Below are 21,842 nucleotides of genomic sequence, written 5' to 3' on the forward strand. Positions count from 1 at the left end.
CAGTCTCAAACAGCAAACATTGTGCAAAACTCATGCGCTGTCGTGGAGTATTATATGGGCAGTTAATAAATAAGTGGAGAGGATCTGTAAATCTTATGGCCATTCCCTTCATAGCTGTTCTATTCCATGGAAAAGGTTAAGTTGCCATTTTAATTAGACTGCCGAAAGATTAATTCGAAATGAACTTGATGTGACCTTGAGTGTGGCTGCTGAATGCCACAAGAGCAGGAGCCTTAAGTAACCCACAGGTTTCCTTTGAGGATTGGAACACTGTACTGCCGAACAAGCATTTCCCTTGTGACCGTGCTGCTATAGTAACTTGCATTAACACAGCAAACGCGCTACCCTCCACGTCCCCACGCTCTCCACCGCCTCCCATTATCCTGTGCTCATATAAAATGTGTGCGTTTGTGTACGTTTTAATCTTGTTGTACATATTATCAACAAGGCGGCATTTTGGCAAGAGCTAAACAACACATTCTCCAGCACGTGCAGTGTGTTCAGCTCATTTTTAGAATTGTGAATCCACCTTCTGTTAAATGGCCATGTAAGTAAAAACATTTCATGTCTTGCACCGCACCCTTTAAGGTACCTTTTGATTCACTATGACTCTGGTATTGCCTGAAGGTTAACACCATTGTCCTTGAAATGTGCCAGCCATTGTTAATCTGCTCATAAATCTTTAAGAAGCTGTTTCCATGGTCACTGTGCTTTAGACAATGCTGTTTGCTTTGCCTGGGCTATGCTGCAAGTGTATTTCATTGATAATTTATGTAATTGATCTGGCAGAAAAGCTGAAGCAACAATCTTTGCGGCACGCTGTCCGTCCTCCCCTCTTGGCAAGTTGAGTCAAGATTAAGAGGCCATTGCAGCCAACGCTGCGAACATCACCACACTTCACCATCACTTCCTTATATCTTCTAGGTGTTGCAGCTGTTGCGTAGTCAACCGCAAACTGTAAAAGCGGACCTCCAAAATGTGTTCTTACTGTTGACGATTGGTGGCTGCATGGTTCAGCTACCTAATATCTGGAGTCGCTCAACACGAGTGAGCTAGCAGCCCCATGCCCACTTTTACTTAGCCCTCTAAAACACATTCCTGCGGAGGGAGCTGGTTGGAACGTTGGGTTGCTCGGTCAATGGCCAGGGTCAATGGCGGCGTAGTGTATTCCGCAAATATGCCCGACTGTGAGGGCGGGCACAAGCCGGCGTGAGTAGGTTAAACGTTGAGTTTTATAAGGGCACCACGGGGTGACCAGCCCCTTCCCACCCAGCCCCACCCCTCCCACCCCCCACCCAGCCCCACCCTCCCCACCCAGCCCCTCCCCACACTCCCCTCCCCACCTAGCCCCTCCCCACCCTCCCCTCCCCACCCAGCCCCTCCCCACCCAGCCCCACCCCTCCCATTTTTGGATGCACGACGGACGGACACAATAATCCCCCGTGGGCTGGTGGAACCAGGTGGTTCCTACCAGTATCACTCGCCCTGCCCACACACTGAGTGAATACCCCACTTTTATTGTCATTAGGCATTTATTCTCTTTCATAGGCCCCATCTACTCCTCAGCTAGCCTCACGCACTGCGTAGGTAACCCCGACGTTTGCTCGTATCACGAGCATGAAACCAGAATTTTAAATCAGGACAAAAATCCCTATTTTGGCAAATGCTTTGGGACAGCAGCAGGGCACCCGGGATATCCTTTCTGATATGAGGACTGTCCGGGGAATACCGAGACGTTTGGCAGCTTTATTGGTAGGATTGCGAATAAAATATTATTCTGACCCTCCCAATGTTTGTGGAAGCCATGAGTCAATAGGGGCCTCTTTGGTATCGCCATGAATACCGAAGGTCCCACTACCCTCATATGGATAGCATTTACCTACTGGAGGCTCATTTGCAAGTTTATAATAACCATAGTTAGCTAGTTGTGCTAAATATTATCCTAAAGCCCTTATCCCAAGAGGACTCTCGGCTCCTGAGGTCACATCTGGCCAAGGGATGATTCATTCGACCTGTTCCGCTCTGCTGGCTGATGGAACGAGTGCACAGTGTGGGTGCGATGGCCACAATCCATATCTGCCTCTCAATGAACAGCAGTCGAAACTACAGCACCGTATCTATTCTTGCAGTAATTACTTGTTATTCAGCACCCTTACTGTTGGCGGCCTTGCTAAGCAACAAGAGGAAATTGCGAATCTGATATGGAGAATAATACACCCAACAAAGAGTACGGCACAACACGTTCACGAGTTGCGAAGGCCCATATCGCCAATGCCAACCCGTGACCTTCGCAGTTGCGAGTGGAGCAATATAACTACAGCGGCGCCTCTCACAGGAGCATCAAATAGCAATTTCCCACCGAGGCATCCAGCCGCATCCTCACGTGCTGCATGATTGGCAGGATTCAAACGGAGAAAGAAAATATCGGGAGAGTGCGCGTGTCCATCCACATCCACGCGCACTTACCTAAACAAATGAATGTACACATTCGTCAGCTGGTTATGGTATGTTTTAATGGCATGGCCACGAGCACAGCAATGCGCCTGGTCTCGAGAGGAGCAGGGTGGCTATGGATTCTTTTCCCCCCCGATAACCTTCACCGAACACAGAGGAGGGAATGGTTATATTTGGAAAGCATTGCCTCAAGGGCCCTGGTCACAGATGCCAGTGCAGCAAAGAGATTGCATTTAATTGATCATTTGATGGCTGTACTCTGATAACGGTCAGACAGATGCATCCAACTGAGTATTGAAAGGTACCGGAAATTCTAATTAGTTTTATAGTACGTACTTTTTTAATGACACATATGTAAAACGGCATCCAAATACAAAGATAAACTATCTACAGATACTGACATAGTTAAATGTCGTCATAGGTAACATTATTAAGCAGTTAACACAATTATAGACTTCACGGAAGCAAATAAAACTAATATTTTTCCCTATGAATGCAAGTGCTTTAAATTTCATTACATTTCTAATTGTACAGCAGAAATGGGTAAACAACTTGGAAATTCAGAATAGAAATTAGGAGGAGTGTATGAACGAAGGACAGAAGGTTACACAGAGGTCACCAATCAAGGAGAACGTCACGTGCCAAAATATAGAAATAATAATAGAAATACAAACCTCGTAGATTAAACATCAACAATGGAACAGCTTCTGGATTTGTCAGTATGAAAGGAGGTGATGGGTAGGTATGGATCCATGAATGGCAGCAGCCAGGATGACATTTTTGATCTTGATACAATCATCCTTAAAGCCTTCAGCCGGCTGGTTGGAAACGTGGCTGCATGCTTGACTCACAATTGGAAGGTTGCAAGTTAAAATCCCAGTCAGGGACCAACTCGAGCCCATCATCCACCAGGGTTTATGCATGACTTCACTTTGTTTTTAAGTCAGTAGTAGTCATATGTATAAACTGACCTCTGTCACACAATGTGGAATTTCCACCACTGGCTTGTGAATGCCATAAAAGATGACTACCACTCCCGACTGGCTGAACGTGATCGTATAACAAATAAAATCAACTTGGATTCATTTGCACTTGTATCCTTTGTTTCATCTGAAACCTCAACTATTTTTCAGAAAGGTCTTGCTTGGGACTATTTGGCCACTTCCTGTTGGAGTGCATTTACATTTGAGATGAAAACTGTTACTGGAGAAAATTCACGTGTACAATGGGATAATACTTAAGCACAAAGATTGCCTCTCGTAAAAACCTTCTTACACACAACAACAGGCACCTTCGTTTCATGCAGGTAAGGGTCTCACAAACGTGATGTCTCCATATGTGCATGATCCCACTCACCCTGCTTCCAGTTTCTGTATTATGGAATGTGCGACCAAGCATAGATAGTGAAATAGGCTTAATATATTTAATGAAAGAAAATATGTTTCACAAAATCGGTTCGGTGCCTGAAAATTGTGTTGGTGGAAGCCACTTTTTTGAAAGAGTAATTGTTGTTTTTTCAATGCAGTTGAGAATGGAATATGGAATAGTGGAAAAACGATTAGGGAAGTGAGTTCACAAAGGCTTTAAGACGATTAAAGAGCTTTTCGTAGAATGCACCCTGTATGTATTATTCACGAGAAAGATAAAAGTATTTTGTTTCATTCCATCCCGTTGGGTGTACCGTGTAGAAACTATCATATGTTCAGTTGTATTCAATTAGTCGCACTTTGTGGGAAGCTAATTATGTTTGTTGTGTCATGGAGACTGAGAAAGGCATGCGGAATTCTGCTTGGAGCTGCCAATGAAGTTGAGCACTGAGGCAGTGCTCGTTTCATTTTATTATCAGTGACCAGGACAAATCTGCATGTGGAAAGTTGTGTGGCTCTATAGGCAATTGAGAGGATAGTTACAATTAGAATCGGTCATATATCCATTCAGAGCCATGTATACTGTATGTATGATATCAAAGCACACCATGTATACAGTAGGTTTTTTAGGAACTTGTACAGAATTAGGATTAATGGGAACCTCTCTTACGTATTCACGTGAATTATTCATGAAGTACATGTTGCTTAAATAGTATCCCATCGCTTTAAAAAAAAGGGTAAAATTTGACCTTTTGCTGGTTAAGTGCATTGGCCCGTGGGCGATTGTCGAGCATAATGTGGTGGTGGGTGAATGCAGGAGAAGGTTTGAAGCGGTTGGTGCAGGGTTTTTTTAACGTTGTACTTCGATGCGTGTGATCCTGTGACATTGGAAATTGCTTGCCCCTTTCTAACCACACCAAATATGCTGTGGGAAAACTTATGGAAAGGCACTAATTATATATTGGGTGGCTCTTAAATCTAATGGTGCAATTCGACAATAATGTAATCCTTGTGACTGATTACGGTTGAGAGAATAACCATGATTTTTTTTAATGTTCTCACATTAATAGTGGATCCATGTTCAAACGAACAATTGGTAGATATCCACATTTTCACAGTTATTTATACAGCTGGCCTGAGTCTTCAATACACACGAGAACCAGGTTTAAACTTAGATGGGAGCTTCAGATTAAAACCCAGCATCGCAGCAGTTTTGGGTTCGGTGATCTCTCACATTGGTACAGCATTAGTTCCCCTTCATTAGTTCGTTGAGCCAGCCAATTTTCTTCTGACAGGGGCAGCAGTCAAATTATCCTTTCATATGCCAAATAAGTGTTTTGTATACAATACTGTACACCAAACGCACAAATTCGAGTACTGTTGGATGGTATTGTTTACCTCACACCAATTGATTGGGGAAAAGTGCCCGGCGCGTGTTATACAACATGTTAGAATGCTCAAGCATCACAAAATCAATTTTGTTTTCCTCTAGAAATTGGAGCATTTTACAGTGAACCCCCGATAGCGTTACCGGCAATCCTGACCTTGATTCTCGAGTTGATAAAACAGCACTTCGGGTCCGAATCTGGTGCTCGTAATGCATAAAAAATATGAAGGCCAAGTATGCTCATACGCGCAATGACCAATCACTAATCTCCATTGGTGGCTCTAAGCCACTGATAAGAATTCCGTATGTTTATTGCGTGAACCAATCTCCCTGAACGATGCGGCAGTGAGCTACCATGAAATGATCCCAAGAAACGCTGCATTTCATGCATTTGTCAGCTTGCATCAGCCATGACTTATGCACTGCTGCTGTATGAAGGCCTCCCCAAGCCATTGGCGGATAAGGGGAACCACCCAGAAGTGATGTCGAATTCCTCATTGTGTTAATGTCCACGCAGATAACAGAAGTATTTTTTTTACAGACAAATGCAGAAAATAGGCTCCACCAATAATACCCCCCATTTTAACGTGGTGAATAGGATCTACCCTGTAAGTTGTATGATCAGTACATGCCCCAAGCCCCATATGACAGCGGTGTTTTATATTGCGGTGCATACAGGTGGTTGAGTAATCCTCTCAGCAGGTTCTTCATGAACACGAGAAGGGGCAGGGGTGCGGAGAATAAATACTTCGCTGGTGCCAGGGTGCTGAGTCAGCACCACTGTGCTCTTGAGTACAGTTTAAGGTTACCATCGGAGGCTGTAACACTTAATAGAATTAAATAAATAAATATATAAGCTCTTGACTTGCTTAAAATAAACAGGAAAACACTTTGCTAGTCTTGAGCCATTGTGAGAAATTCCACATTACAATGGTGGAAACCAGTCGACTGCATGAACGTTGTTGACTCCCCACAAGCGTTCTAATCACAGCACCCCTAAGGAGCTACAGTTGTGATGGGTAACTGTGCAGTGTCAGTACTGTGGGGGGTGGAGGGGGCACCGTAGCACAGTGGTTAGCACACTGCACTATGAACCCGATGACCTAAATTCGATCTCCAGCCACGGCTAACATCCGTGGCAAGTAATAACTAAACCGGTCCTTGCCTCCACCCCTTCACCAACCCGCACTGACCAGTGCGGTGTAGTAAGGTATGTATGCTTGTTGAACTTCTTTCGCATCGTACGTAACCAACCGTGCTAATCAGAGGTGCGGGGTCAAACAAAGGTCAAACGACCCCCGTGACCGAAATGCCCGTGGGGAGAACTTCTAGCAGTGGCTATAGCAATGACGGAAATATTTATTTATCACTAATGTAGGCCGGTAAATGTGCTGAATTGCAGTTGTGATACTGCCAAGATGGTGATGCTCTCCACATCACATCCGGCAGAGGTGGGACAAAGTCATTGTTATGCAAGTCCAAGTCGAGTCGCAAGTCATCAAATTCATGACTCGAGTCTGACTCGAGTCCAAGTCACATGACTCGAGTCCACACCTCTGACATCCGGTGTATAAACATATAACGTTTTACATGTACAGTGTCATTCTTGAAATGTCAGGTTTTTGAAAACAAAATAAAACGGATCTTTTTGTGTTATCCTATCCTGAGTGCAGAATGGCATTCATTCAATAACAAATAGAAATTGTATTTGCGCAGCAATTTATTCAGTACACAGCACGAGTTTTAAAGAGTTATTGCATCCAATTATACAAACAAGTAACATAAATTAAATGTGGGGAAAGTTTTGATCTACTATGGAATGATTAATCAAAACAACTTGACGTTAACATTGTTTGCAATTCAATGTTTAACACACTTGTATAAGTTACGGTGATGATTTGCATTGCAACTCTGCCGAGGCATTGAAACGAACGCACGAGCCATGCTGCTTGAAAGGCAATGCATCCTACAGCATTGTACCCTTGATCAGATAAACATCTTCATGTAATGTTTAATTGTGGGTACGTCTGTCAGACATTAACTTCACACTTGCGGTGCATAGAGCTTAGTTCATGGTTAAGCCTTTCAATTAAAAGTGTCTCCTTGCTCGTTATAAATGGGCAGCACTCCTCTGTTGTCAGCCCAGAGTCGGCGATGGAAACTCCAAATTCCGATTGTGGTGGTCATTATCTCCATGAGATAACCACAATCGACGTGCCATCATTTCTGGAGAAATGATGGGCTGAGTTGACCATTGATTGCGATTTCAATTTGTATTTATGTATGTTGAACTTTTAGATCTCCTTTACCAGTGGCAAAATATAGTAGTAGGTTTTTACCCTTTTAAACTGGTGCAATAAAGGTGTCAGTTTTGTACCAGTTTAAAAGGGTAAAAACCTACTACTATGTTGAACTTGTTTCCCCACCGTATGTAGGCAATCTCGCTAATCAAAGGTGCGGGGGAAGGACAACAACATTTGACTCCTCCTGTTTGTCAGTGAAGCTTTCCACATTCCATTGACTCTCCAAAGTGTATTTCAATATTTATTTAATAACGCAATTATAACATATTCTTGGTTCTTTCGGTAAAGTCATGTAGAAGGGAAATAAGAATGTTTTATGTTTATTATTTCCCTTCTACGTGACTTTACCGAAAGAACCAAGATTATGAATCCCTGCAGTCAAGAAAGCTTTAAATCGAAATTCAATTATAACATGTAGCAAATTGTAATCTTGCCCCTTTTACCCTTCCATAATAGATCAGGGTCATCGTTTTTCTTCTCACTTGTTAGAGAAATTCAGCCAACATGTCTTAACACGTGAGCAGTCTCCCATGGGCTTCTATAAGCTGACAGGCCCCATGGCAATTATCACAATGGTCCTACCGGCCTCTCGAGTCCCTGCAGTGTGTGTGAGTGGCATCTGTGTGTGTGTGTGTGGCATCTGTGTGTATGGTTGTAAGTTTAATATTCTGGGCTATCATTTAGCTCTCCCATTGCTAAAGCTCCCTGTGAGCTATTAATATGGTACAGTAGCCATGGCATTGAACCCAAAGACAAGGTCTTGACTGCAAGGACCAAAGCATTATGGTTATTCGTGGTGCACGAATTGGTTTGCTTGAGGTTGTCTACGGGCTAAATTCCAATTTCAGGGACTACCAAGCCAGTTATTTGCATCATGCTAGAAGCATCTGCGTAAATGTAATTGAGTTGGGTGGAATTCAAGGAGGTTTGGAGTAAGCTAAAGCGGCTTAGGAATTACTTTTACGGTGCATTATTTGTGAAACAGTATATGAGTTCAACCATGGTATTATACGTAACTACTTTTTTGGGCTCAAAGTTAAGTGTCACCATGCTAAAATTAACGTGAAGTAATGCTGTTGGCAGCTTTTGGCCAGTAATGAACATTTCGCAAAGCAGTGACCAGTATCTCCAAAGGACAACCACTATTGCTTTCTCACAGGTTAGTACGAATTTTATCAAACGTAAAGGGATAGTGTGCTCTGATGACTCCCGAACACATTTTTAAACTTCAGCGTTTTGAATAAAATGTCGTGCCATTTTTTTGGGAGGTCAACATTGTTCACCCTATGGATAATCCTGCCCCTTGTCTTAAGCAAGTGAAATGTTCACCACTGGCTTTTTTTGATATCCGCCATTATTGTTAAGTTTTGTTCCCGTTGAGACAGGTGTGTTGTTTTAAAAAAAAAAAAAATTCCTCCACATGTTCTGGATCTTGCTTGATGGCCAAACTAAACACTTCGCATTCTTTCGTTGTGTATGTGTGTCTTCCTACGCCCCCTCACCTCCCCCCCCGCAGCGTATCTACTATCTCTCCCTGGAGTTCTACATGGGCCGCACACTCCAAAACACCATGGTGAACCTGGGCGTGCAGAACAGCTGTGACGAGGCCATGTACCAGGTCAGAGGGGAATGAATCCGCTCACGCATTCCATGCCGTGCCGACAGATGATACTTGTTGCTATTAAATCTGCTTTTTAGTGTGTTCATAATTATGAAAATGCCTGCTTTTTAAATGCGCACAAATGATTACCACAAAGGTCGAGAACGGGCGGTTATCCCGACCATTGCCTTTGTAACTACCAAACTTCACCGCCCCTGCTTTCTCCCAGATTCCACAGGTGTTGCACCATCAGGACTGACACTGGTGATAAGCTTACCCAAACGCTTGTTTAAGTACACTTTGACCTGTTTTGATAAGAGAAAAAGTAAATGTATTCTTGTGAGTACTTGGCCTGCGATGGTTATTGGGTGTTGATTCGTTGCCACGTGTTGTTGGGGTTGTAGCTGGGCCTGGACATTGAGGAGCTGGAGGAGATTGAGGAGGATGCGGGGCTTGGCAACGGAGGCCTGGGCCGCCTCGCCGGTACAGTCCACAAGACGGCGCACGCACACGCACAGTACACCGACTAGATGGCACACGCTCGCACAGCACGCACAGCCCACCAAGTAGATGGCACGCGCTCGCATGCAACGCACGTGCTCGCATGGCACGCACGTGCACAGCACACCCATGATGAGACAGCACACAGAACAGAGCAGTAGAAAAGACCACAGGGTTACACAGCACAGAGCAGCATGCATGAACTCACTCCAGCTCTACACAGAAGATCCCAGTAGCAAGCTGCGTAAAGCATCACGGTCAACACTTTGCAAAGTATAGTAGTTTAATAGTGTACAAAGTAGTATAGTCAACACCGTAGACTGGCCCCCACAATAAACTTATTATACAAAATTCTACAGCTTTGTCAGGCTATTACCGACATTCTGATTGGCTGGAGACCACGTGCTGCTCAGTGCCTGCAGGGAGAGGAGGGGGTGTGTGGGTGACCACTGTGCATGTGCAGGTGTGGGTGCACGGTGTTTGAGGGGGGGCTCCCTGGGGGTTGTGACATGCCAGGGGCACCACCTGGGAATGGGAGGGGGTTCGAGAACCCGTCGTTCAACAGCAGGTACTTATACTAGTACAGTATTTAATAATTACATCAAAACCATGCATCGGTTCCATGCTGGATGAAGGCCTCCTCGCGCCATGTTGTTCATGGGGTTATTTGACCATATTGTACCATGCTCATCAGTATGGGTTGGTGAAGGTGGAGGGAGGAGCAAGGGCTGGTTCAGATATAACTCGCCACTGATATTAACCTTGGCCGGGAATCAAATCCCAGTCTTCTGGGTTAGTGTCACAGTTGCGCGTACCACCCCGCAGTAGAAATGTGAAGTTTCCATCACTGACCCAGAGTAAGCGCATGATATAAGCAGTTCCTTGTGTTCATTGGTGCATTCGGCCACTTGGATTTTCTCAACCTCTTCACTAGGAGAGTAAACTGTGACCTTGAGGTATGGTCGTGGGGTCTGTGTGAGTTAGACCCCCTTTGTCTGGCCCCTCTACTGAGGGAGTGTAGATTGCAAGGAGTGGTGGTGTTAGGTTCAGTCGTGGATAATGAGCGTGCAAGAGTGTGACATGTACAGCTGCCCCGCAGAGCCGTCCTTACACACGTCTCGCTTGCGAACAAGACGTGCGCTCAGACAGAAATGTGGCGGTAAACTAAAACAAGCAAGGGTATGGCATTTAGGCACTCGTCCCCACTTGTCAAAAAAACTTGTTTACTCCGCAATGCTGGCTATCAATTCGTAGTGTCCACCCTCCATCCTGCCTAATATACCCCCCCATGCCTTCCGGACAGAATTCTGGATGCTGCTGCCTTGTTTGTTGCCTTTAAAAGGCGTGAACGGTGGTCCTCTTGTGTAACTCCAGTGGCAGCAACTGCAGCTACCTCGCCCTGCCGCTTGCTTTCCTGCCAAGAGCTTTAAATAATAAAAACAGAGCAGTAATCTACACTGTATACCCACTAGTAATCTATACTCTATACCCGCTAGCTGCAAAGGTCTACTGTAGAGATCAGCCCTCGACCCCAAGGCAGGGATACAAATTTTATACCTTCCAAGAGTTGGTTGCTTGAAAACATTTTCTGCAAAAGGGAATATGAGATTAAATAAAACTATTTCATTTACAGATCTTTCTTGTAAACAACTGCGATGCTTTGATTTGCTTTCAGTGCACATGCCCATCTGTCGTATCACATGCTATTAAAATTAAATGTTTCCTGGAATGTAATTGCAAATATCCCGATGTTGGTTGTGGAAATGCAATGTGGGTGCAATTGCACGTGTTTTGAATTTACACGAGCAGTGTGATCGGTTTGTCAGCCCCCGCGTGTCTGTGTGCAGTGTGTTTAATGTGCGGAGCGTTGGTGCAGTGGTTCGTGTTCCACATCACAATCCCAGTGAGCTAGGGCTTAATCGCTGGCGACGATGCTGCGCAAAAGCAGTAGCAATTTGATATCCTTACCAATCCTAGGCCCCTCATATGTTAACACAGTTTTAACGTGATTACCTGGGTCTGTGTGTCAACATTGGTAACGGGGAGACAAAGGTGACGTCACACTCGTGGTGTTGGCTGCAAGCCTCCCTCTCGTATGCTGTGCGGGTATTTAAAGGCGCTCGCAAAACTGCACCTGCCTCTGGGTTATAAAAATAATATTTTTAGCCCTTTAACAATCCGATGCCAGATGAGGGCCTCACCGTGCCGTGTCGGTCATGGAGGTTGATTGACCCTGCTTCATCACGCTGTTCAGTGTGGGTTGATAAAGGGGGTGCCCAGGACTGGTGCATAGATCAGTCACCACTGATGTTAGCTGTCAACGAGAATCAAAGTAGGGTTACTGGGTCCATAGCACAGTGCGCTAACCACTGCACCACCGCTATATTTATCTTTGTTACGTTTAATATATTAAAAAAATGTTGCTTGTTTTATTGTTAATCAGCTTGCTTCCTGGACTCTATGGCCACGTTGGGGCTGGCTGCCTATGGGTACGGCATCCGCTACGAGTTTGGCATCTTCAACCAGAGGATCTGCGATGGCTGGCAGGTCCGTTCATCCGTCACTGTCACTGGAGCTACGCACTTTTAAATCTAAATGTAAAACTCATTTCTTTCGAAGTGCTCTTTTGTGTTTAGTTGGTTGTCCTTCCCCAGCACCTCGGATTAGCGCAGTTGTCTACGTACCGTCCAAAAGAAGTTCAACATACATACGTTTTAAAAATTATATTTAAGGCTATTTGAGTGCAGTCAAAATCCGTTGTACTATACTAATATGCTCCCATATGTATGCTCCCTGCCTTCACCAATGTACACCGACAAGTGAGGTGAAGTATGTTCAAATAACCACCAAAACCCACGTGGAATGGGGAGGCCTTCATCTAGCAGCAATTTGATGAAGATCTGTATTTGCACATGTGATTTTCTCCATTATTTTATTCAGTTGGCCAAAATGTCATTCTGCAAGTGACAATAAAATGAGCACGTTACCACTTGTAATTAACACATCATTACAGTGTGCACTGCTTTCTTAAGCACACATTAATGAACTCGTTGGATTGGTCCCCTGAATGCGCACAAGCCTTGAAGGGAACATTTTGCAGTGTGAAAAGTTGTGTCTGCCCACCAGCGGTGATTAATATCCCCTATCCTTTTAAGGAGGGATGAGCTCTCGTGTTGCAGTGCCTAAATTTTTGTTGCAACACAACGCTGGCCCGGGGTTCTGGAGGGTGCACGCCGGGCGTGCTGTGTGTGCATCGCATGATATACGGCCAATCTTGAGCGTTTTGAGTTAGTGATGAGTGTTGGGCAGCACTGCGTTTAGGTACTGGACACACAGTCAAACGGTCTGGCATTTAAATCACTGTCCGGAGTTGAATCAGGTATTTGGTAGTTTTCTGGTCTCAGCCTGATGACCGATAAATAAAAGCACGCAAAAAAAACTCACGTGAGATGAATTTAATTATTTACGTTTTGGTATATTTTTTTCTCTGAGGACCAAATCTTTCATTGTCATGTGATGGACATTTTGTCCGACTTAAAGGGTTACCATATAGTGAGGATAGCAGGTACTTGAGTTGACACCACAAGCAATTCTCGATCGTCGTCTTCTGGAGGTATGCTCTGATACAATTTGATGAACTGGTCCCTGTCGATTTTGGATGTAATGTTATTATTAATTATTACATCCATAAAAGTCTCAGTAATCTGGATAAATGCAGGAGGGTCGTGCGTTGTAACGTCTGGAAAAATGTGTGACTGTGGGCTGTGATGTCACTGGAGTGCTGTCCATCACAGCAAACAGCCCAGAGCAGAAATGGGTCCCACAAAAGGTAGCAAACGCTTAGCAGATCCAATGAGGAGAGAATTGATTACCCTCTCATTTTAAATGTTTGATCACATAATTCACTGTTATTGGTTACAGAAAATCATTGGGACCCGCTAAAGCTGTGCCACCTCAGGTGGAACTGACAAGTGTAATATCTAGCCTAGGCTCGTGGACTGACAGTCATGCTGTGGTTCTTTCATCTTCATGGACAAAGTTGGGAGCCCAGCTGCTTCACATCATATGCGCTGTATGATAGAAGCTGCAACAAGTGTTAGCATATGGGAGTTGTGGTGGCAGCACACCATTCTGTAGCCGGCAGCCAGGATTTAAGATGTGACTCAGCAGTTTTCTCATTACAAAAGAAGATTTCAAGTGACTCCTTGCCAGGTATTGATATTGTTTCGATAATGTAATAAAACAATGCCCAAATGTGTGTGTGTTTTTATGGGTTACGCCGTAAATGTAAAATACACCAAATGCAGTCTGGCAAAGACATAGCAGAGAGAGTCTCTGAATGATTTCGTAAGGTGTGGTCAACTCCCAAAACGGATGAGCCAAGTTGAAGCCACTTGAGACATTCCCGTCTGCGTCGGCATCAGCGTTTTGAAAATGTCAGGCTCTGTAATAGCTCGCTGTACTTAGAATAGAGGGCTACGGTTATCGTAACGTGACACGGGGAGTTGGCACGGTTTGGCTTAAAGGGCAGAGTGGTTACAGTAAATACGTGCATCGAGACTGGCCACTTTCTCAGCTGTCTCCACCACAAGGCATGCGGTGCAGCGATTGGCTGCATTTGTACTTGCCAGTGCCCCGTGTAGGCGCAGATCAGTTGATCTTCTGTTCTCCTTAATTTTTTGTGCAGTCTGGGAATTTTTTACGTAGGTGTTATCCCTTGTCTTCTTTTTCATTCCATCTCTTGGGATTTTTTTGGGTTGGCCAAGTTTGTTTATAATTTATTCTGAACAGTACATCATTCTGAACCGCAATGCATAAATGCACTATGTGTGTGAGTAGCGTTGGAAAGGGTTGCTTTTGAACAGAAGTCAGATTACTGATGACTCGGTTAAATTTCGTTTGGAATTTGCTAAATAGTCTATATTACAATCTTGATTTCAAGCTTTCGTGACTGCAGGAATCCTTACTCTTTGGTTCTTTTGGAAAAGTCACGTAGGTATAAAATAAAATAAATCGTGACGTTTCGGGCGCAACATAAGCGTCCATCATCAGGTGGGAAAGCATGGTCTGCAGACCATATATAATGATCTAAACTCATAAATGATGATCCTTTGCTTTTGAGTTTGTGGATTGTAGTGGGATCTGTGTGCTTTTATTGGTTACGGTTAATTTCATGAACTCAAGCTACTTACATGATCATTTACACCTTTGAATTGTTTTACAGTAATTGTTGAACATTTTTCAAAGGAACAAGCTCACCAAGTATTCACCCAATACCTGCTAATGCTAATTTGATTACACACTTAAAAAGCAGTCATGATTAAATGTCCGCCTAAATTGGAGGCAATGAGACTCAGACCTCGGGATAATAAAGGATACTATTATAACGATGGAATCCTGTCGGGATAATTGTGGTTGTCAAGTTGACTTGGCCACAGTGTGGTCTGATGAAACAGACGGTGCATTTTTTTGTCAGGGTTGCTAAGGCTCTGCTCCCTCCCTTCAACACAAAGGATGTCTCTTTGCCTTGAGGCCCATCTGTAACTGTACATGTCATTATACCCGTGTGCCACGTTTAGGCACTTTATCCAGGTAACTTGAACTGAAATGACCTACCCCTCTTACTGTATATCATTGTATTTCAAGGCTTAGTGGTATGTTCAACATGGCTCATTTAGAATACAAAAAAATTGGGGAAATATTGGTTCCTCAAATTTTCTTACTAATGACTGCACAGAGGCAATGTAGCAGTTTACCTCCCTCGTTTTCTTCTTTGTTAATATTATTCGTCATCACTTTACAATACAAGGGAACATGTGAAGGCAACATATCTTCATTTCAAAGGAGAGCTCGGGTCGGGTTTCTTGCTGGTCCAGCACTGATTTTTTTCTTCCAGCTCACTCGCCAGTAGTCATTCACCTCCTTACTACACTTTTATCCGTACTACCATGTATACTATTCACATGGACTAAACTCACTTGTTCCTTGGCCCATGTTGGGGATGCAGTCTATCAGACTTGACTGCTTTATCTCATCCATGCTGTATTCGACCACCATACTGTTGGTCTAAACACTTATTTATTTGCTCGCACTGCTAGACTTCATAATTCCCTGCCATGGCTTTTTCCCCCAGGTTCTCATGATTTTACTCAATCCAACAAACATTAATTATTATATCTTATATCTTCAATAGTGACGTTTGTTGGCCGCTTGATGTTTTGGGCCTTTGGGCCTGTGCTCAAATTCCGCGGGGTTTGGGGGGGGGTACAAAACGAAAACAACGACAGCGGACCGTTTGACCTGTCCATGTGCGTGTGTTTGTGCCTCCTGTGCTGCGTCTCCCCTAGGTCGACTTAGCCTCACATGAATAGCCAATGCGGTGTGTTAACATCGCCACTAAGGAGACAAAGGCGATCGAGCGTGGTGCTGCCCAAACCGCCCCCTTGTGTACCGTGCCTTCATCGGTGCTCGCCAACAGTACTTGCCCCTACAGTCTGTTAAGGCTATGCGGTAGGATCTTTGTCTTCTTTGTGCTGCGCCCTCCTGCAGAGGGAGGAGGCGGACGACTGGCTGCGCTACGGCAACCCGTGGGAGAAGGCGCGCCCCGAGTACATGCTGCCCGTCCACTACTACGGTCACGTGGAACACACGGCCGAGGGCGCCAAGTGGGTCGACACACAGGTACAGCCATGGCGCCCCACGTGTGGGGGTGTTGGCACACGAGCACTCGCATCGCAACCGGCGTGGTGCAGTTGTCAAGTGTGCAATCGATGCGACTGCACCGTTACCCATCGGTCCAGGTGTCGAGCTACGTGTAGGAAGGGAAATTGGATTAGGGGGCCCCATCCTTTTTTTTTCCAAGGCAATTGCCAACTACACTATTCCGCTGGCAGTTACATGCATGTACGTGGGCGGGTGGGTACACAGGTGTTTGGCCACGCACAGAAAGATAGCCACACAGGCATTCGTAGTGTACAGACACACAGGCACATTATTACAAGGACAGACTCGTGCAAATATACCAGGCACAGACCCATTTACCCGTCGCAGTGAATTTATGAACTCTCATGATTCGCTGTCGTAATTTAACTCCATTACTTTTTTCGCTTTTACGTTTCATTTCTACAGTTTTGATTGCTCTATAAACAGGAATGTAAATTTTACATTTAGCATGAATGACACATATATTCAATGGATACGCACGCTATTTCACGTAACAATATATTTTAATTCATGAATTGATACATCATTACGTACATAATAGGCAAGCATATGCACAGATTTACCTTCATTAGGTGGATCTGTGGATCTTTTTATCTACTTCATTTAAAACTTCACGAATAAGGGATGGGAAAATGGTCAAGTCCACATTTCTCAAATATTTTATCATTTGGGCATTTTTCTAGACAGTTGTTTTTGCTCTGATTTATATTTGCTGCATTGTTGCACTATATTTATTTTGCTCGAGTCATTTTGGTGACCCATGGTTATGCTTGCAAATGAGATCATAGCCTGCTCTGAGTTATCACCTTGTTAAACAAAATAAACTATAAATTTGTTTGTGACTTGATCGGTGCCTTCCCCGTCTACATTTATACATGCGTGCATGTTTGTGTGTGCCTGTTCTTGCTTCGCACATACACACGCACTCGTGTTGTCGATATTGTCTGTGGACAGCTGGTGCTGGCGCTACCCTATGACACTCCCGTGCCCGGCTACAAGAACAACACCGTGAACACCATGAGGCTGTGGTCCGCCAAGGCGCCCAATGACTTCAACCTGCAGGAGTGTACGTAGGCGGATGCATCGGTAGTGTACAGTGCATCCTTGCAATCACGTGGGCGGCGGGGAATTCTGTACGCTCATTACGGGCGTTTGTTTGGATGACCTATAAACAAAATAAGCTCAAATTGGAATTAAACAGAAAAGTCAACGACTGAACGGGGTACAAAACAATGTTTGACTTGTCGGTTGCATCTCCATGCTGTTCAGAAATAATATGCGTCACAGGAAACTTACCGTTTAAAAATGGGGTATAACACACCGGTCCTTTTAAAACACTCCAAAATCTACATTTGAACTGACATTCATCTTTCGACTGCATCGACATCACGAGAACTGATTTTTACTCACCCCGCAAGATTTTCTTACCGGAGTTGCGAAAAATGTACTTTTTTAAAATCCTTTATATTAAGTTCGCGTGCTTGCTTGCTTGCTTGCATGCTTGCTTGCTTGCTTAGGACCGTGCAAATATTTCGGTCGTTTTTTAACCCACTTCCCGTGATCCAATCGAGCTGACATTTTCCACACAGACTCGTTGTGCCAGGCAATTATTGTTCGTGAAAAAAAATTCCCAAAATTTGACACTTTTTAGGCAAAAAAAAAATATTTTACATATATTCAAATAGAACGCATTCATGGCTTTGGCTGAACGTCAGAGTGTAAGAGCCCAGAGCGTAACCCTTCCACAGGCCGTGGCGGAGTAGCGCAGTTGGTAGCGCCCTCGCTTCCCATGCCAAAGGTCGCGGGATCGATCCCCGCGTCCTCCACAGGCGAATATATTTTTAAATCCTTTATATTAAGTTCGCTGCCACGCATATAAAGGATTTATAGTGAAAAACTTTGTTTTTACGGGTTATACTTATTATAGCACACACCAGCGTACAGCCAATACGTTCATATACTCGGGTACCCCGCCACGAAATGGACACACTCGTTACCAAAGCAAATCATTGGTACAATTTTTTTCTTGGACAACTCTCATCCACACCAGTTTCCACATTGCAGGATGGAACATTTTTCTTTTTTTTCTCGTACAGCACGGCTATGGAACTCCTGTCTTTCATCTGTCTCCAAAAACCCTTGGGCCTGATTCAATTCAAGAAGCCTCTCCCCTCCTCTAACCTCCTATGCTCTGTATTTCTTTGTTACTGGCCACTTTACGTCATATGCCAAGGCACTCAGCTTGACAACTGTGATTAAAATACATGGTTCATATAAATGCCATTTTCAGTGAGCTGTATTTTAATGAAGTAACTCTAATGAAATATTTAATCCCAAGAGTACAGATGCAGAGAGAGGTTGTAATAATTTGACGACAGGATAGGGTGATTGGAAGTTTATAATAGCATGTGAAAAGAGAGCATTGTAGATTCAACCAGAAAGAGGGGGAAGGTCGGGACACGTGTGTCGGCTGAAGGAGGCTGGGTTAGTGAGAAACTGCTTTGCAGTGGCACCCAAAAGTAACCATAAGCAAGAGCTGAAGCCAGGTGGTGGGAAACTGTAAGAGCAGACCTTCGAGTACTGTTGCCGACCATGCCAAAGTTGTGGGATCTGTCGAAGAAAATGTATGTACGTTGAACTTCTTTCATAACGTACGTAGCCAACCGTGCCAATTGGAGGTGCAGGAATGGTGGCATGGTGTAGTTGCATCACTAGAACTGACCATGATGGCCTCATTTGCTTGACCTGTGATGCTGTCATTTCTGTCCTCTGCGATGTGCAGTCAACGTCGGTGATTACATTCAGGCCGTGTTGGACAGGAACTTGGCGGAGAACATCTCACGTGTGCTTTACCCCAACGATAACGTAAGCAATTTCCTCCCCCCCCCCCCAAGCCGTCCTACAATCAATGGAAGCAGTAGTCACTGTGCCTGCAGATGCTTGCTCTGGTTTTAGATATCCATAGAGTATGATAAAATACGAATTACAATTGTGTTGAGTGTACTCTTAAGATCGGACTTGTAAATGCGTGATTAGGGTGCTTGAATTACAATTGGAAAGGCATGAATTGATATCTCTCTGAGATCAAATAAAATAATCACCATTTTGCAGAAAGTCAATGGTGGTTGTTTTATGGAGTGACTGGATCTTGTCACAGTAATGTGGATTTTTTTCACGAATTGCTCATTCAGCAATACACATAAGCACTTGTGTTCAGTTGACCAGGAAAACAGTGCTTTTTTAAACTTTGTATTGTTAACGGATATATTCCCAAACCTGGGATTGCTTCATTTTTCTGGGTCTCATGTCCTCAGCCCAATGTGACTGCTTGTCATTTATACACATATATGCCCTGCTCACTTAATTTGATTTAGCAATTAAGCATGAACTAATAATTTAATGTGTTCGGAAAAGCAGCAGCACTGCAGTAAAAACAAATCCTTGCTGTTTTGAGTGCCTGACAGTGTGTATTGGTATTCTTTGGTTCTTTCGGTAAAGTCATGTAGATAAAAATAATAATAATAAGAAAAAAAAATGTAATATATATATAAAAAAACAAAAACTCATGACGTTTCGATCACAACACAAGAGGTCGTCATCAGGCGACGACCGCTTGTGTTGCGATCGAAACGTGAGTTTTTATTTTTCTATCTACGTGACTTTACTGAAAGAACCAAAGAATATGAATTCCTGCAGTCACGAAAGTTTTAAGTCTAAATGTCGTGTGTATTGATATTTGTGAAAATATTCATGAGCAAACATTTCATGGCTCGGGACAACTGTGCAAACAGTGGAACAATATTTATCTGATAGCTGGCTTATAATGCCCCTGCCAGTATCAAGGAAAAACACAAGGCAGTGCAGCTAAGTAAATATTGTAAATGAATGCTGCATTGCAAGATGTGCTTTATACACAATAACTTGGCTCATGACTACACAATTTATTTAATCAAAACAATATCTTAACATGATCTAGTTGTTGTGACTGGCAGTGAGCACTGTCACGTGCTGCTTTGTTGGGTGATGCTGCGCACGTTTACGATATTTATACAACAGTTGAACAGGGACAACATTCTTTTACTAGTTTTGGTCTGGTTAGGAGGTCACAGTGATTGACTGAATATTAGATGGATATGAGTGCAAGTCTCAGACCATGGTTGAATCAACTCTTCATCCATCCTAAGTCACCAAAATAGTACAACATTGTGGAAAAACTGTCCCGTGACAAAGGGATATGGAATTTCCAGCACTGGCTCAGGACCACCCCCACACTCTTTTGAGTGGAGGGAGGCTCTTGAGACTTTGTCATGGATATATTTAACAGTAAGCCAAGTGCTGAAACAAATATAAGTATTGGCATTTATAGGTCGCTTAAATGCCTAGGCAACTCAAAGCGCCTTGCATCACATCTCATCGCAATTATTTTAATGCCCTGCTGCAGTCTTGCCAAGGGGACCCCCAGTGGCAGCTGTCGCCATGCAGCACAAGTTGTAAACAGCACCGCCCTGCTGATGGGCATTTGCCTGCCAGTGACAAAAGTATCTCTGCTTTTGATAGAAACATTTTAAACTGTCTCGCACTAGGTCTGAGCATTGTGCCGCAGCGTCTTTCGTTGGTGTTTGTGGTGGATTCCCTTCTAAGAGACCCCTCTCCTCCCCTTTGTCACCCCAGTTCTTCGAGGGCAAGGAGCTGCGCCTGAAGCAGGAGTACTTTGTGGTGGCCGCCACGCTGCAAGACATCGTTCGCCGCTTCAAGGCGTCCAAATTCGGCAGCCGAGAGGCCGTGCGTGTCGACTTTGCCACCTTCCCTGACAAGGTGGGGGGTGTGCCCAGGGCAGAGAGACGCTTCGCGAAAATCCCTCTCGGAAACAATTCAGTGTCGTGACTGGAAAAACTCGTTATTTCCACGCGAATGCGTAAGTCGGGGGTCCCCTTATTGAGTAGGTTTTGAACTTTAGTCTTTTCGTTGGGAATAGTCGTAAGTTTTGTATTAGATGGGGAAATATATTTACTTTCGACTTTTAACAATAGGTGTATTTTCCTTCCCATATATTACGTTATTTATACAGGATGGCACATGCATCGCCGGCTATTTTGAATGTTGACTTTCATAACAGCTTTTTTTGGGTTAGATTGTGTAAATATAAATGCGTCGTTAAACCCACCACCATCCGGGGTTTGTCACGTAAACAGAACATGCCAATTCGTTACTAGTACAGCACACTGGTATGTTGGAGAGCAAATCCACAACATTTACAATCATAGCAGAAACAATTGTAAATAGTAAGATTTGAACGTAGTCGATGTGCAAATAGAGAAGGTTTGTCAGTAAGCAGTTTGAATCTAAAAGAGGTCTGTTAACTACAAAAATAGCTGGGTTATTGTATATTTTGTAAATATGCACCAAGTTTGGAAACCGGGGCTTTATATAAACATATCTGAATCGTGCAATGGCAGTTGTAAGGGAGTGGGTTCTTGCTTTGTCATTGTAGGAAGTGAGAATGAAGG

General features: G+C 43.9%; 1 protein-coding gene across 2 annotated transcripts in view; it reads left to right on the forward strand.

Annotated features, from left to right (window-relative positions):
• Positions 1-21,842, forward strand: part of LOC144719989 (glycogen phosphorylase, muscle form-like) — a 55,052-nt gene that overhangs the window by 20,295 nt on the left and 12,915 nt on the right. For both annotated transcript variants that reach the window (XM_078596385.1, XM_078596384.1), the window contains exons 3-9: positions 9,028-9,129; positions 9,516-9,594; positions 12,056-12,159; positions 16,162-16,293; positions 17,290-17,401; positions 19,118-19,200; positions 21,007-21,150. In XM_078596385.1, the coding sequence (XP_078452511.1) occupies positions 9,028-9,129; positions 9,516-9,594; positions 12,056-12,159; positions 16,162-16,293; positions 17,290-17,401; positions 19,118-19,200; positions 21,007-21,150 (756 nt within the window). The remainder of the gene's footprint in view (positions 1-9,027; positions 9,130-9,515; positions 9,595-12,055; positions 12,160-16,161; positions 16,294-17,289; positions 17,402-19,117; positions 19,201-21,006; positions 21,151-21,842) is intronic.

Source organism: Lampetra planeri, chromosome 7, assembly GCF_965212315.1.
Source record: "Lampetra planeri chromosome 7, kcLamPlan1.2.h2, whole genome shotgun sequence".
Taxonomy (NCBI): domain Eukaryota; kingdom Metazoa; phylum Chordata; class Hyperoartia; order Petromyzontiformes; family Petromyzontidae; genus Lampetra; species Lampetra planeri.